Source organism: Bufo gargarizans, chromosome 4 (assembly GCF_014858855.1).
Source record: "Bufo gargarizans isolate SCDJY-AF-19 chromosome 4, ASM1485885v1, whole genome shotgun sequence".
In the NCBI taxonomy this organism is placed as follows: Eukaryota; Metazoa; Chordata; class Amphibia; order Anura; family Bufonidae; genus Bufo; species Bufo gargarizans.
Window position 1 is genome coordinate 528655014 of NC_058083.1, and position 15256 is coordinate 528670269.

The window sequence follows — 15256 nt, forward strand, 5'->3', positions numbered from 1 at the left end:
AAAGCGCCTCCCTCACGTACTCCTCCATGGCCTCATTCTCCGCTACCGACAGTGGATAGACTTTGCCACGAGGAGGAACGGCACCGGATTGTAACTCTATGGCACAATCGTATGGGCGGTGCGGAGGTAGGGCAACCGCGCGCACCTTATCGAATACATCCCGGTACTCTTCGTATTCAGGAGGCAACAGAGAGTCCGAGGAAGTACACAGCAACTTGACAGGCCCATGGATGCAACTAGCCCCACACTGCGGTGACCACGAGAGGATCTCGACCGATCTCCAATCGAAAGTCGGATTATGCTTCTGGAGCCAGGGGTACCCCAAGACCACCGAGTAGTGTGGAGACGAAATAACCTGGAGACAGACCGACTCTCTGTGAACGGCACCAATGGCTATCCCCACTGGAAGGGTCTCATGAGTCACGTGTGGCGGCAGAAGGGGTCTGCCGTCTATCGCCTCAAGAGCCAGTGGGGAACCTCGAGGCTGCAGAGGAATGGAATTGGCGGCAACGAACACTCTATCAATGAACAAACCACCAGCACCAGAGTCCACCAACGCCTGGGTCGTCACCGAGCCCCCGACCCAGGAGAGGACAACCGTGATCAGTGGTTTGTCAACACGGGAAACCGGGGACGAGGAGACTCCACCCAAGATCTGCCCCCGACAGGACCTCAGGTGCGAGCGTTCTCCCGGACGGTTCGGACATGCCAACCGAAAATGCCCACCGAGACCACAGTACATGCATCGGCCCTCGCGTCTCCGGAGTACCCTCTCCCCCTCAGACAGGCGAGCAAACCCCCGCTGCATGGGTTCACCCCCAGACAAGTCATCCCCAGGAGGCGTGGGAGGAGAGGGAGGCACGGGTGGGACAGCAAACGTAGGCGCCAATCTGTTAGGAGACCTCCGCAGGCTCTCCTTAAAGGAAGGTCTCTCCCTGAGTCTGGTGTCAATCAAAATCAGGAAAGAAATAAGAGACTCGAGCTCCACTGGTAGGTCCTTAGCTGCAACCTCATCCTTCAAGGCATCCGAGAGACCATGAGAGAAAGCAGCGACCAGAGCCTCATTATTCCAGCCCACCTCTGCTGCCAGGGTACGAAACTCAATGGCGTATTCAGCTACGGATCGTGAACCCTGTCTGATGGACATAAGGAGCTTCGCAGCAGAGGCAGCACGAGCCGGCACATCGAATACCTTCCGAAGAGAAGCAACAAAACCGGAAAACTCGGCAACCACCGGATTGTTGTTCTCCCATAAAGGGCTGGCCCAGGCCAAGGCCTTGTCCGAGAGCAGCGAGATCAAGAAGCCCACCCTTGATCTCTCAGTAGGAAAGGCATGTGGCAGCAACTCGAAGTAAATGCCCACCTGGTTAAGGAAACCTCGGCACTGAGTTGGCTCTCCCCCAAAGCGCTGTGGAAGGGGGGCAGAACCGGTCATACCCTGAAACACCACAGGCGCAGCAACAGGTGTCAGGGTAGACTCTGGCGCAACAACCGGAGCGGCAGTAGGAGCGGGCCCAGGAGCGACAACCGACCCATCGGCAACGGAAGCTAAATGAGCCGTGCGTTCAAGCAGGGTTTGCAACGCCACAGCGAACCGACCCAACAGGTGATCCTGCTGATCAAGTCTGGCAACCAGCGTAGGTAGCGAGGGTGGCCCTGTACCGTCAGAATTCATGGCTTGGTCCTAATGTCATGGAACCATGAACCAGACGTACAACAAGAGATAAGTGGAAAATAAGAAGGTTTTATTGAAGAGCAAGCCGTAAGCAAAGTCCGAACGGATGGCTAAACCGAAGCAGGGTCTTGCGGAGACAGAGGTCAGGAACCAGAAGGGTAGTCAGACGAAGCCAGGAACAGGAACCAACGGGGTAGTCAGACGAAGCCGGAATCAGGAACCAACGGGGTAGTCAGACGAAGCCGGAATCAGGAACCAACGGGGTAGTCAGACGAGGCCAGGATCAGGAACCAGAAGCAGCAGCAGTCTTGGAAGCATGTGAACACAGGAGGACCAAGCAAGGAACTGAAGCCACAGACCTCCTATATATATGAGCTGGGCATCCAGCTCCTCCCAGTGGGAAGGAGGAGCCGCAGGGTGGGAGGCTACAAGAAAACCCAGAAACCAAGATGGCCGCCAGCACATGTCAAACGAAGGGAACAGCAAGGAGGTAAGACCATGACAGGGAGCGAGATCTTAGGCTCAGAACAAACTCCATGAACGCAAGCTGAACCGGTCACTAGAAACTGAGAAAGAGTCTTACAGAGATCAGCTACCTCCAATGAAAGACCCTGGAAGCGTTCAGTCAAAAGTGAAACCGGATCCATGCTTGAGACGGTTTTGGCGGCTTATAATGTCACGGAAGGTGTACAGGAAACAAAACAATGCAAAATGAATATATGACTCACTGGATCCAAAACTAAGGAACAAAAGGGAGACCCCTGCATAAGACCTGGCACTCTCCCTGACTGCTCAGCCTATGCAAAAATCCCAATGGTGGATGATCGCATATCCTCGTACCTCGACTATATACCACCTGAACACCCTACAATAGTGCGGGGACACGACCACCGGCTCCCTACACTAGACACGGAGGGAGTCAGGGTCACCTGGGATCCAGCAAACAGAAAATCACAAATAAATGTACAGCACTTATCTTGTAGAAGACTGGAAAATAGGATCAGCATGCGCACACACTACATGAAGTTGTATAAGCCGCACACTAATGCATTATGGGGAGGAATTTAAAGGGATGCAATCAGTCCAACTACATGACAGCTGAGAGAGGCTAACGAGATGAGGAACTGAAATTCAAAACAAAGAAAACTCAAGGAGGAGGTTCTGAAAGGCTTCTGTCAGAGCTTCTCAGCTGTCTGGTTGTGACAGATACCTAGAAATCTGTTGAGTCAAATTAGATGCAGGGAATAGAAAGAGATTAATGTTATTGGTGATTAACCCATATTAATGAATTCAGATTTTCTATAATTGATTTAAATTTAAATATGTGTGCTTTATATACAGTACAGACCAAAAGTTTGGACACACCTTCTCATTCAAAAAGTTTTCTTTATTTTCATGACTATGAAAATTGTAGATTCACACTGAAGGCTTCAAAACTATGAATTAACACATGTGGAATTATATACACAACAAAAAAGTGTAAAACAACTGAAAATATGTCATATTCTAGGTTCTTCAAAGTAGCCACCTTTTGCTTCGATTACTGCTTTGCACACTCTTGGCATTCTCTTGATGAGCTTCAAGAGGTAGGGGGAGGGAAGGAAAACTGCTGAATACACAGCCACTTAACCCCTGGGTTGCCACGTATCAAATCCAACACCATTAAACATGACAAAACATATACTACAAAACCATAAAAAGACAGACCACCGCTGTCTAGTGTAGCATTAAGAATGCCAAGTGATACATGGGACATAAAAGGTGAATACATAAAACCATGTCAGAGCACAACTCCTAACAAAATCCTGCAACATTGGTACCGATAGGTGTGAACAGTCACCAATACCAAAATTGAATGTCTGTATTATGAGTGTGAAATAGGTGTGGATGTTAAAACTGCTCCTGACTCTGAATGACAATACTATCATAAATAATAAATCTAAGGGAGAAATTGGCCATTAGTGATATAACAGCATGAATTCTTTTTTAAGAATGAGACCTGCAGGGTACCTTGTACCTAACCTGAAGATCCAATAAGCCTCCCTCAGGAGAATTTTTTTCTTCAAATTACCACCTCTAAAGGTAAGCGTTACTTTCTTAATAGCAAATATCCACAAGTAGCTGACACTTCTATTATGCATATTGATAAAATGTTTCGCTGCGCTAGAAATCCCCAAAGCTTGGGGATTGGCCACATAATTGAGATGTTCTCGTATTCGTGTTTTTAGTTGTCTAGTAGTACAGCCTACATACAGAAGATCACAACATATGCATTTGATGATATAAATTACACCAGTTGAATTGCAATTAATGTAACTTTTGACGTTAAAATTTTCCATTTGTGTTGTATGTTCAAACGTAGTAGTTGCAGTGTCCAAAATTGCAGGTCTTACGTGGATGTCTTCCACATTTAGTGAAGCCCTGATATTTTAGCCAGGAGCTCCTGGTAAAAGTAGTTTTAGTAAAAAGAATGAGGGAGACAGCATGTTAGCCAATGTGCAGGACCGTCGGGGGACAATTCTGCACCCATCCTTGAGTGTATCATACAGGATACTATCCTCATATAGGCTTGGGAGGCATTTGTAAACCGCTTGTTTGATGGAGCTGAATTGTCGACTGTATGTAAGTACCATGGTGGGTTTGGAACATCTGGTTGGAGCTTTATGTGCATATTTACCTGGTTTAGAAAGTAATTTATCTAAATTTTTATTAGCAGCTATATTTTTGGCTCTTTTTTTAGCATCCAACTAGGGTAACCTCTTTTTTTCAACCTGTTCCAAATATAATCTTCTTCTTTATGAAAACTCAGCTCTGATGAATTCACCTACCGGGATGGCTTTAATGGTATGGTTGGGATGGTGACTGCTTGCTTGCAAAATGGTGCTACCTGTGATCTCTTTGTGATACGTTTCTGTATATAAAAATTTATCAGAAATGCCTATGAGAGTCAAATCTAGGAAGAAAATGCTATGAGAATCTATGGAGTGGGTGAAACGTAGGTTGTATAGATTGGTATTTAAATACTAAACAAAGTCCAGTATGGCAGACACATCGCCACTCCATATAAGGAGCAGATCATCGATGTATCTGCCAAACCCACCATGGTACTTACATACAGTCGGATATTTGCTATTGAGAAAGCTTCCCTTTAGAGGTGGTAATTTGCAGAAAAAAATCCTCCTGAGGGAGGCTTATTGGATCTTCAGGTTAGGTACAAGGTACTAGTGCCATCTAGTGTTAGGTTAACATTAAGGTTTAGAGTGTAAAATTCATTATGGGAGGTCCTATTAGTTATCAAATGATGTCACTAGTTAATGATAAAACTTGACCAAGCCCTTTCTAAAATGTAATAAAAGAGGGTATGGAACTACAGAGAGGGGTCATCAGGACTCTTCTGAAATCAGCTTGGCATGGTCATCTTGAGGATAGAAGGATCCATCTTTGAAATCCATCTTTGAAACCAGAGATCCACTTTTTGATACCTGGGGAAGCCATCTGACTAGCTATCCTACTATCCAAGCAATTCCATCCATCTCTCCATTTATTTGAAAATCCTGGTGGTATCCCTGAACCGTGACGTTGATCTTTCCAGTCAGATCATCCGGTATAGTATAAATTTTTATATGGTAGCTTTATATTATACATATACATATTGTATTAACCATATTGTGTAGGTAGGATTTATACTGAATTGAGTTGAATCTTGTAAATTTTGTTCAGCATGAAGAACCTAAAGAACTGATTTTGTTCTAGTTATATATGGATGAAAATATCTATATGTATAAGGACATTTTCTGAATATCTGATCCATCTGTTGGCTGGGAGAGATCAAGGTTAAGGAGTTAGGTTATTAACATATCTGCAATTAGAGTATATTCGGTGGAATTATCTTGAGTTTTCCTAATGACATATTTTGATCATTATTAATCTATTGTTATTGATTTTCAATTGATAAGTATTTGATTGTTACCCACTGTACATTATATTATATGTTATTTTGCACTAAAATTGTATTAAAAAATTATATATATATTTTGTTTATAACGGGGTTTTGTCTTCAGTTCAACGCAGATCACGAGCTTGTTTTAGCTTGGTATTTATGATAACAGACTAGAATCTCCTTCATTACATATTCTAATTTATTCACATAAATAATATAGACTGTCAATCGGAGACAGCATAAATATTCCGACAATTTTATCGTAAATATAGTGAAGTTATCCTCCCATGTTTATTGAGGGTATTTACTGAATCACCGGAGGATGGTAACCTTCCGGAATAAATGACAGAAGCTGTGATAACACTAATTTTAAAGAAGGACAAGGCTCCTCTAGATATGGGGTCGCATTGGCCGATATCTTTGTTGAATACGGATGTGAAGATTCTCTCAAGGGTTTTGGCTACAAGGCTTGCCAAGGTTATTACATCGATTATACATGCTGATCAGAATGTCTTTATTCCAAATTAAGGTACCCATTATATTCTGCATTGCTTGTTTGCGAATATACAATCCTCCGGGGGGAAGGGGGGGGTTCTCGCGCCATCCTGTCTCTTGATGCTTCTAAGGCCTTGCATAGGGTGAAGTGGAGATTTCTATGGAAGAATTTAGAAAAAAATGGGATTTGGAGATAGGTTCATAACTATGTTTAAGCTTTTGTATTAGTCCCTAAGGCGACTTTGAATATTAATGGAAGCTTGACAAATAGCGTTATACTGAATAGGGGTACCCGTCAAGGGTGCCCACTTTCTCCTCTACTATTTGATATTTATATTGAGCCTCTTGCGGCTAGGATAAGGCAAGATTCCAGATTGAAGGGTTTGGGATATCAGAAATAGAGGATCGCATCTCGTTATTTGCAGATGATGTGTTATTTTATATACATAATACTAATATTACACTCCCAATAATTATTCAAATAGTTAATTATTTTGGTGAAGTTTCAGGTATTGATATTAATTGGGCAAAAACCACACTTATGCCTGTAGACAGATTTGAGCTCCCCATTGAGGGGTCTTTGAGTACTTTAAAGACTTCGGATTCTTTAGAATATTTGGGTATGATGATATCTCCTAAGGGTGAAGATTATCTGCACCTTAACTTGGTTCCATTGTTAAGTAAATTGAGGTATAAAATGGCAACATGGCTTAGACTCCCTTTATCTAAAGCCTATAGAATATCCCTAGTCAAGATGGTGATTCTACCCCAGCTCCTCTATATTCTTAGTAATTCCCCAATATCAATTGAGGATTTTTTTTTTTTAACTAATGGAGAGAATTATTAATGACCTATTCTGGGGCAGGAAGCGTGTAAGACTCAAAGTGCAACATCTCTATAAGCCGATAAAATATGGAAGATTCAGCCCTCCCTGCTCTATAGGCTATTTTATATCTGCACAGTTATGGCTCTACTGCGAATGGAAGAAAAGTCCACTATGTAGTACCTTGGTTAGTAGATCGGCATATGACAACATATTTACCTTATGTACCCGTATGAGAGAGGGGGAACCATGGGGAGCGGTCTGTGTGAGAGAGAGTGAACCATGGGAAGCGGTCTGTGTGAGAGAGGGGGAACCATGGGGAGCTGTCTGCGAGAGAAAGGTGGAACCATGAAGAGCTGTCTGTGTGAGAGAGGGGTAACCATGGGGAGCAGTCTGCGAGAGAAAGGTGGAACCATGAAGAGCGGTCTGTGTGAGAGAGGGGTAACCATGAAGAGCGGTCTGTGTGAGAGAGAGGGGGAACCATGGGGAGAGGTCTGTGTGAGAGGGGGGACCATGGGGAGTGGTCTGTGAGAGAGAGGGGGGACCATGGGGAGCGGTCTGTGTGACAGAGGGGGACCATGGGGAGCGGTGTATGTGAGAGTGGGGGAACCATGGGGAGCGGTGTATGTGAGAGTGGGGGAACCATGGGGAGCGGTCTGTGTGAGAGAGAGGGAACCATGGGAAGAGGTCTGTGTGAGAGAGGAGGGACCATGGGGAGCGGTCTGTGTGAGAGAGGGGGGACCATGGGGAGCGGTCTGTGTGAGAGAGGGGGACCATGGGGAGCGGTCTATGTGAGAGAGGGGGAACCATGGGGAGCGGTCTGTGTGAGAGAGGGGGAACCATGGGGAACGGTCTTTGTGAGAGAGAGGTAACCATGGGGAGCGGTCTGTGTGAGAGAGGGGGAACCATGGGGAGCGGTCTGTCTGAGAGAGGGGGAACCATGGGGAGCGGTCTGTGTGAGAGAGGGGGAACCATGGGGAGCGGTCTTTGTGAGAGAGAGGTAACCATGGGGTACTGGGTGAGAGAGGGGGAACCATGGTGAACAGTCTATGTGAGAGAGGGGGAAAAATGGGGAACAGTTTTACCCATTTACTTCTGGTCTCTGCTGTATATTTGAGTAGACTACACTAACTTATCTATAGATGGTATATGCTTCTGACTACAGGACCTTTGATGATGTCATAGTCATGTGATCATATACATGAGGGGAGGAGCAAAACTATGGAGGTTTTTCACTGTTTAACACTTCCTGTCATGTGACCAATGTAACCATCAAAGGTCCTACAGCCACTAAACTTTACATGCATCCTATGCAACTGATCACATGACTGTGACATCATCAAAGGTCTTTAGCAACAGATCACTGTAAAAATAGATGTGTTATGGTATCTCTTCTGTGGGATTGGACCAGTCAGGCTATCCTTCACTCTCTATGTGCATCAGTGAGTCTTGCGCATCTTTGTCCCTGTCCCCAATTCTCCTTCCCTGGAACACTTTTGGTAGGTACTATCTACTAGATACGAGGAAGACCCTATAAGACCGGTTGTTTTGAAAGAACTGCAGCTACTCTTAATGTCTTTGGAGGATTATGGCATTACTTTGAAGTTAGTGGGATATGAGATTTAGATTTGGCTGGAAGATGAGATCTGGCTGCTGTATGCAGTACGCTTCAGTGTGTATCCTGTGTAACTGTATTCACTGTATAGACGGGGCGGCCACTAATCGATATATTATGATCAGCAATCTGCTATATATAAGACCTGTCAATAGCTAAGTCACCACCATCCTACTCAATCATTGGTCCATTATAATTACCAGTTTCTGAGACACTTCACTTCATGTGAGATGTTTTTCCAGATGTAATTTTGCTCTCAGAGTTCCACATTTTCCACAGCTTTCTTGGGTGCACGACTCTCTTTCCACCAATGACCAACTAAGGATGGAGAAGGACAGAGACCACATGGCTGCAAGGATATTAGACCTCACCCTGGAGATCATCTCCTTGATAACTGGAGAGGTGAGAGTCTCACATGACATCACTCTTATCTCTAGTAATAAACCAGGGAAATGACCGGAAAGGTGAAGGATTCTTAGAATCTCTGTAGTGATCGGCGTCTCCCCATACACAGGATTACACAGTAGTGAAGAAGTCGTCTGGTGAGTGTGTGACACCCCGTGTGTCAGGAGGACGGAGCAGGACCCAGAGCCCCATCACCGAGCCTCCACCTCATTCCCTGATACATGAGCAGAAGATCCTAGAACTTACCACCAGGATCACTGAGCTGCTGAGCGGAGAGGTGAGCGCTGCTGGGAATGCTGGGACAATATACAATAACGCCAAGGGAGGGGTCTGGTAATGACTGTATCCTTGTGTTGTCAGGTTCCTATAAGGTGTCAGGATGTCGCTGTCTATTTCTCCATGGAGGAGTGGGAGTATTTAGAAGAACACAAGGATCTGTACAAGGACGTCATGACGGAGAATCACCAGTCCCTCACATCACCGGGTAAGAGGAGACCTTCCATGACTGTAGAGGGGAGAACAGTTTTAAGAGTCAGATTCCCCATCATCTGATCATCACATGTAGACAATGTATTCAGTCACTGTGTGTATTTCCTATAGATGGATCCAGTCAGAGAAATCCACCAGAGAGATGTCCCAGTCCTCAGTATTCCCAGGACTGTCCAGAGGAGAAACCAAATATCCCACTGGATCATCAGGTGGGTGAAGCTGAGGTTTCTACAAATCCTTTATAGACTGATGTAATGGAGCTTTCTACTGACCCCCCCCCCCCCCCCCCCCCCAGCAGCAGTGGAGTATAGTTTTGCTCTAAATAACAGCACAATGCCAGTCAGCTGCATTGATGGCAAAATATTGTCATGTATCAAAACAGTTATTGACTCACTGGTTACTAATCTTTACTCCTTTCAAATATGTAATGCATCCTCATGTCTTTAATGTGGGATTCTTGCAGGAAAGTTCTGGTGGAACAAAGCGTGGACTTAAAAATCCTATATCATTGTTTGTGAATGGTAAGAGCCTTTCCTCAATCTTGTTTGGTTGTAAATGTCTTTATGTATGTTATAAATGATAAGAGGTTCAGAGAGCAGTCCTCCGCCTCCTCCACATCGTTATTACTACTGTTGTTAATAATTCATTTTGTGACATAATACGGACAGATACAATCAGAAACACAAAAAAACACTGGAGGATAAATGATGGTTCAGAGTGAAGGTTGCATGATTTGTCTCTGTTGGCGGAGCCTAAAAGCTCTCTATCAAAACATAGGTTGGCCCCCCCTACACCAGAAACTGGCGTAAAAATGTGGCAAACCCACGTTTTGTGACTTAAACTGCATTGCAGCTAAATTAAAAAATGAGTCCAAAACAAATCCTCCAACAAACAAAAAAATTATATATATATATATATATATATATACTGTATATATATCTATGTATAGGCGTTAGTGTTGGTCGAGCACCAAAGTGTTCGGGTGCTCGAGTAGAACAGATTGGGATGCTCGGGCACCCGAGCACAATGGAAGTCAATGGGAGAACCCGAGCATTAAACCAGGTACCCCCTGCTCTGAAGAGGGGAGGGCGTCTGGTTCATAGGAAAAGGTCAGAAATTGATGGAAACACCACCGAAATGGTTCGGGAACAGCATGGGGACGATGTCTGGATGCATCTTGGACTCCCAGGTCGCTGCTAGGAACGATGTTGTCCGAGTAGTACGCCAGTTTTACAGACTGACAATAATACACACAAAACCGAAGATAAAATCGATTTTAGAGGAAAAATTGTTAGGAAACATTCTTTCCTGTATATTTACTTGTATATAAAGTGCAAGTGCTGCCAAAAATTACAACGAAGAGGCACTCCGACACAACCTGTATATCACCCAATGGAGGGCCTCATTCACATTGTGGTACAATAGTTTAGGTAGTGGGACTCCTACACTCATAAAGTCTATGCACTAAGGGAAAGGGCTGCCAAATATTACAAGGAACCGGCACTCCAATAGACCCTTTATTACACATAAAGGAGGGCATCATACACAGCCTTGAAAAATTATAATTGATGGCCTGCTGGTGACCCTCTAAAACATTATGGGCGAGGGCCTGCTGCTGGTCTGAGCATCTAAAAAATCTGGGCGAGGGCCTGCTGCCGAGCTGAATATCTAAAAAAAAATTGGGCGAGGGCCTGCTGCTGCACTGACCATCTAAAAATTTAGGGGTGAGAGTCTGCTGCTGCTGAGCTAACCCTCTAAAACATTATGGTTGAGGGCCTGCTGGTGACCCTCAAAAACATTATGGGTGAGGGCCTGCTGGTGACCCTCTAAAACATGGGTAAGAGCCCGCTGCTGAGCTGAACATCTAAAACATTAGGAGCGAGGGCAGCCTAATGAGCATGTTGATATGATGGAGGAGGACGAGGACGAGAAAAAGGGAGATTGACCCATATACCCTTTTTAATAGAACAAAAAATAACAATGATACCACCCTCTATCTATCTATATACAGTACAGACCAAAAGTTTGGACACACCTTCTCATTCAAAGTGTTTTCTTTATTTTCATGACTATGAAAATTGTAGATTCACACTGAAGGCATCAAAACTATGAATTAACACATGTGGAATTATATACATAACAAAAAAGTGTGAAACAACTGAAAATATGTCATATTCTAGGTTCTTCAAAGTAGCCACCTTTTGCTTTGATTACTGCTTTGCACACTCTTGGCATTCTCTTGATATGCTTCAAGAGGTAGTCACCTGAAATGGTTTTCACTTCACAGGTGTGCTCTGTCAGGTTTAATAAGTGGGATTTCTTGCCTTATAAATGGGGTTGGGACCATCAGTTGCTTTGTGGAGAAGTCAGGTGGATACACAGCTGATAGTCCTACTGAATAGACTGTTAGAATTTGTATTATGGCAAGAAAAAAGCAGCTAAGTAAAGAAAAACAAGTGGCCATCATTACTTTAAGAAATGAAGGTCAGTCAGTCTGAAAAATTGGGAAAACTTTGAAAGTGTCCCCAAGTGCAGTCACAAAAACCACTAGCGCTACAAAGAAACTGGCTCACTTGCGGACCGCCCCAGGAAAGGAAGACCAAGAGTCACCTCCGCTGCAGAGGATAAGTTCATCCGAGTCACCAGCCTCAGAAATCGCAGGTTAACAGCAGCTCAGATTAGAGACCAGGTCAATGCCACACAGAGTTCGAGCAGCAGACACATCTCTAGAACAACTGTTAAGAGGAGACTGTGTGAATCAGGCCTTCATGGTAGAATATCTGCTAGGAAACCACTGCTAAGGACAGGCAACAAGCAGAAGAGACTTGTTTGGGCTAAAGAACACAAGGAATGGACATTAGACCAGTGGAAATCTGTGCTTTGGTCTGATGAGTCCAAATTTGAGATCTTTGGTTCCAACCACCGTGTCTTTGTGCGACGCAGAAAAGGTGAACGGATGGACTCTACATGCCTGGTTCCCACCGTGAAGCATGGAGGAGGAGGTGTGATGGTGTGGGGGTGCTTTGCTGGTGACACTGTTGGGGATTTAAAATTGAAGGCATACTGAACCAGCATGGCTACCACAGCATCTTGCAGTGCCATGCTATTCCATCCGGTTTGCGTTTAGTTGGACCATCATTTATTTTTCAACAGGATAATGACCCCAAACTCCCCTCCAGGCTGTGTAAGGGCTATTTGACTATGAAGGAGAGTGATGGGGTGCTGCGCCAGATGACCTGGCCTCCACAGTCACCGGACCTAAACCCAATCGAGATGGTTTGGGGTGAGCTGGACCGCAGAGTGAAGGCAAAAGGGCCAACAAGTGCTAAGCATCTCTGGGAACTCCTTCAAGGCTGTTGGAAGACCATTTCAGATGACTACCTCTTGAAGCTCATCAAGAGAATGCCAAGAGTGTGCAAAGCAGTAATCAAAGCAAAAGGTGGCTACTTTGAAGAACCTAGAATATGACATATTTTCAGTTGTTTCACACTTTTTTGTTATGTATATAATTCCACATGTGTTAATTCATAGTTTTGATGCCTTCAGTGTAAATCCACAATTTTCATAGTCATGAAAATAAAGAAAACTTTTTGAATGAGAAGGTGTGTCCAAACTTTTGGTCTGTACTGTATATAAAAAAAAAAAATTTGCCCAAATTTGGTTAAACAAAAGAACTTTAATGTGATTAAAAAATTGATGTAAGTGTTCCTTTAATAAAGAAAATTATTTTATTTTAGAAAGTAAAAAATATTTTCATTCTAGGTAAAGACTGGATGAGAGACTCCCGTGGACATCTTTTATATCGTGAAATAGGAAATGACAATTATGCACAAGCTAATTCAATAACTTTCAATGTACCTTCATACCTGCTCAGCGGAGATCTATCCACTAATACTGCTGGTCACAAGAAACCATCATCTAATCATTCACTGATTGGTGATCCAATAATTGGGTATAGACAAGGGACAATATTTCCATTTGAGAAATCATTTCAAAAGAATTGCAATCTTTCTTTCAATCAAACAATTCACAGTAATGAAAGGCCATTTTCATGCTCAGAATGTGGGAAGTGTTTTAGCAAAAAATCAAATCTTGTGGAACATCTAAGAGTTCACACAGGAGAGAAGCCATATTCATGTTCAGAATGTGGGAAATGTTTTGCCCAGAAATCAGTTCTTGCTAAACATCAGAGAACTCACACAGGAGAAAAGCCATTTTCATGCTCAGAATGTGGAAGGCGTTTTGCTCAGAAGTCATATCTTATGGAACATCTAAGAACTCACACAGGAGAGAAGCCGTTTTCATGTTTAGAATGTGGGAAGTGTTTTGGCAAGAAATCGGTTCTTGTTAAACATCAGAGAACTCACAGAGGGGAGAAGTTAGTTTCATGTCCTCAATGTAGGAAATGTTTTAGTCACAAATCTTATCTTGTGCAACATCAGAGAACTCACACAGGGGAGAAGCCATTTTCATGTTCAGAATGTGGGAAATGTTTTGGCCAGAAATCAGTTCTTGTTAAACATCTCAGAATTCACAGAGGGGAGAAGCCATTTTCATGTCCTGAATGTGGGAAGTGCTTTAGTCAGAAATCAAATCTTGTGGAACATCAAAGAATTCACAGAGGAGATAAACCATTTTCATGCTCAGAATGTGGGAAGTGTTTTAGTCAGAAATCAAATCTTGTGGAACATCAAAGAATTCACACAGGAGAGAAGCCGTTTTCATGTTCTGAATGTGGGAAATGTTTTATTCAGAAATCTAGTCTTATGGAGCATCAGAGAACTCACACAGGAGAGAAGCCATTCTCATGTTCAGAATGTGGTAAATGTTTTAGTAAGAAAAGTAGTCTTGTTAAACATCAGAGAACTCATACGGGGGAGAAGTCATTTCATGCGCTTAATGTAGAAAATATTTTAGTCACAAATCACATCTTGTGGAACATCTAAGAACTCAAACGGCGAGAAACTATTTTTATGTTCAGAATGTGGGAAATGTTTTGGTCAGAAATCAGTTCAAAGGAGAGCTCATTTGCATATTCTGAATGTAGGAAAAGTTTTAGTCACAAATCTTGTAGAATATCTTAGAATTCACACAGAAGAGAAAACATTTTCAAGTTTATTTTCAAAATCGGTTCTTGTTAAAGGGAATGTGTCATGTGTTTATCCTAGGAAGCCATTTTCATGTATTAATCGTAATAAATACTTACAGACAATTGTTGTGGAACTACTGTGCTAACCAATTGATTTGGCTGGCTTCTTACCCATGGGTGTCTTAGACACCAGTACGAGGAACTGAAAGATTGAGCAAAACACATAGAACCAGGCAGAGGTCAGGCAGGCAGATGTCACAGCTGAGGATGGGGGAAACCCTCAGCCGTGCGATGCCAGAAGATGTTTGGTCGCTGCTTGGCCAGGACAGGAATCAGGGAGCAGGTCACCTCCTATCACATCCCTAATTCTGACCCTGTCTCCTAGCCGTATGAGCCAGCCCTGATGGTAGGAGGGCTCATACTCAGGAACCTAAGATCCCTACTAGCCCTCAGGGTGGCCCTGGACTAGGAGTAGAGTAAGACGACCTGTTCCGCCACCTCACGAAGGAACCGGAGTCTCACTGGCCAAGCTGCAAGGAAAAGGGAACATGTACAGCATATGGCAATGGCAGGTAAGTAGACAAGTATCACACGTACCTGCCACAGACACACAGCCTGAAACCCATGCAGGAGTGCTGCTGTCCACAAGAACACAAACGGACACAGCCCACACCACACATCACACAGGAACCCAGGACCATATGCTGCAATAAAGATAAAGACAC

The 15256-nt window shown here is 43.8% G+C and overlaps 1 protein-coding gene across 1 annotated transcript in view; it reads left to right on the forward strand.

Moving 5' to 3' along the window:
• Nucleotides 1–14627, forward strand: part of LOC122934773 (zinc finger protein 883-like) — a 45247-nt gene extending 30620 nt beyond the window's left edge. Inside the window, exons 5-7 of the mRNA XM_044290468.1 lie at nucleotides 9554–9651; nucleotides 9906–9963; nucleotides 13205–14627. Of these exons, the coding sequence (XP_044146403.1) occupies nucleotides 9554–9651; nucleotides 9906–9963; nucleotides 13205–14388 (1340 nt within the window). The 3' untranslated portion in view covers nucleotides 14389–14627. The remainder of the gene's footprint in view (nucleotides 1–9553; nucleotides 9652–9905; nucleotides 9964–13204) is intronic.
• Nucleotides 14628–15256: the final 629 nt, after the last annotated feature.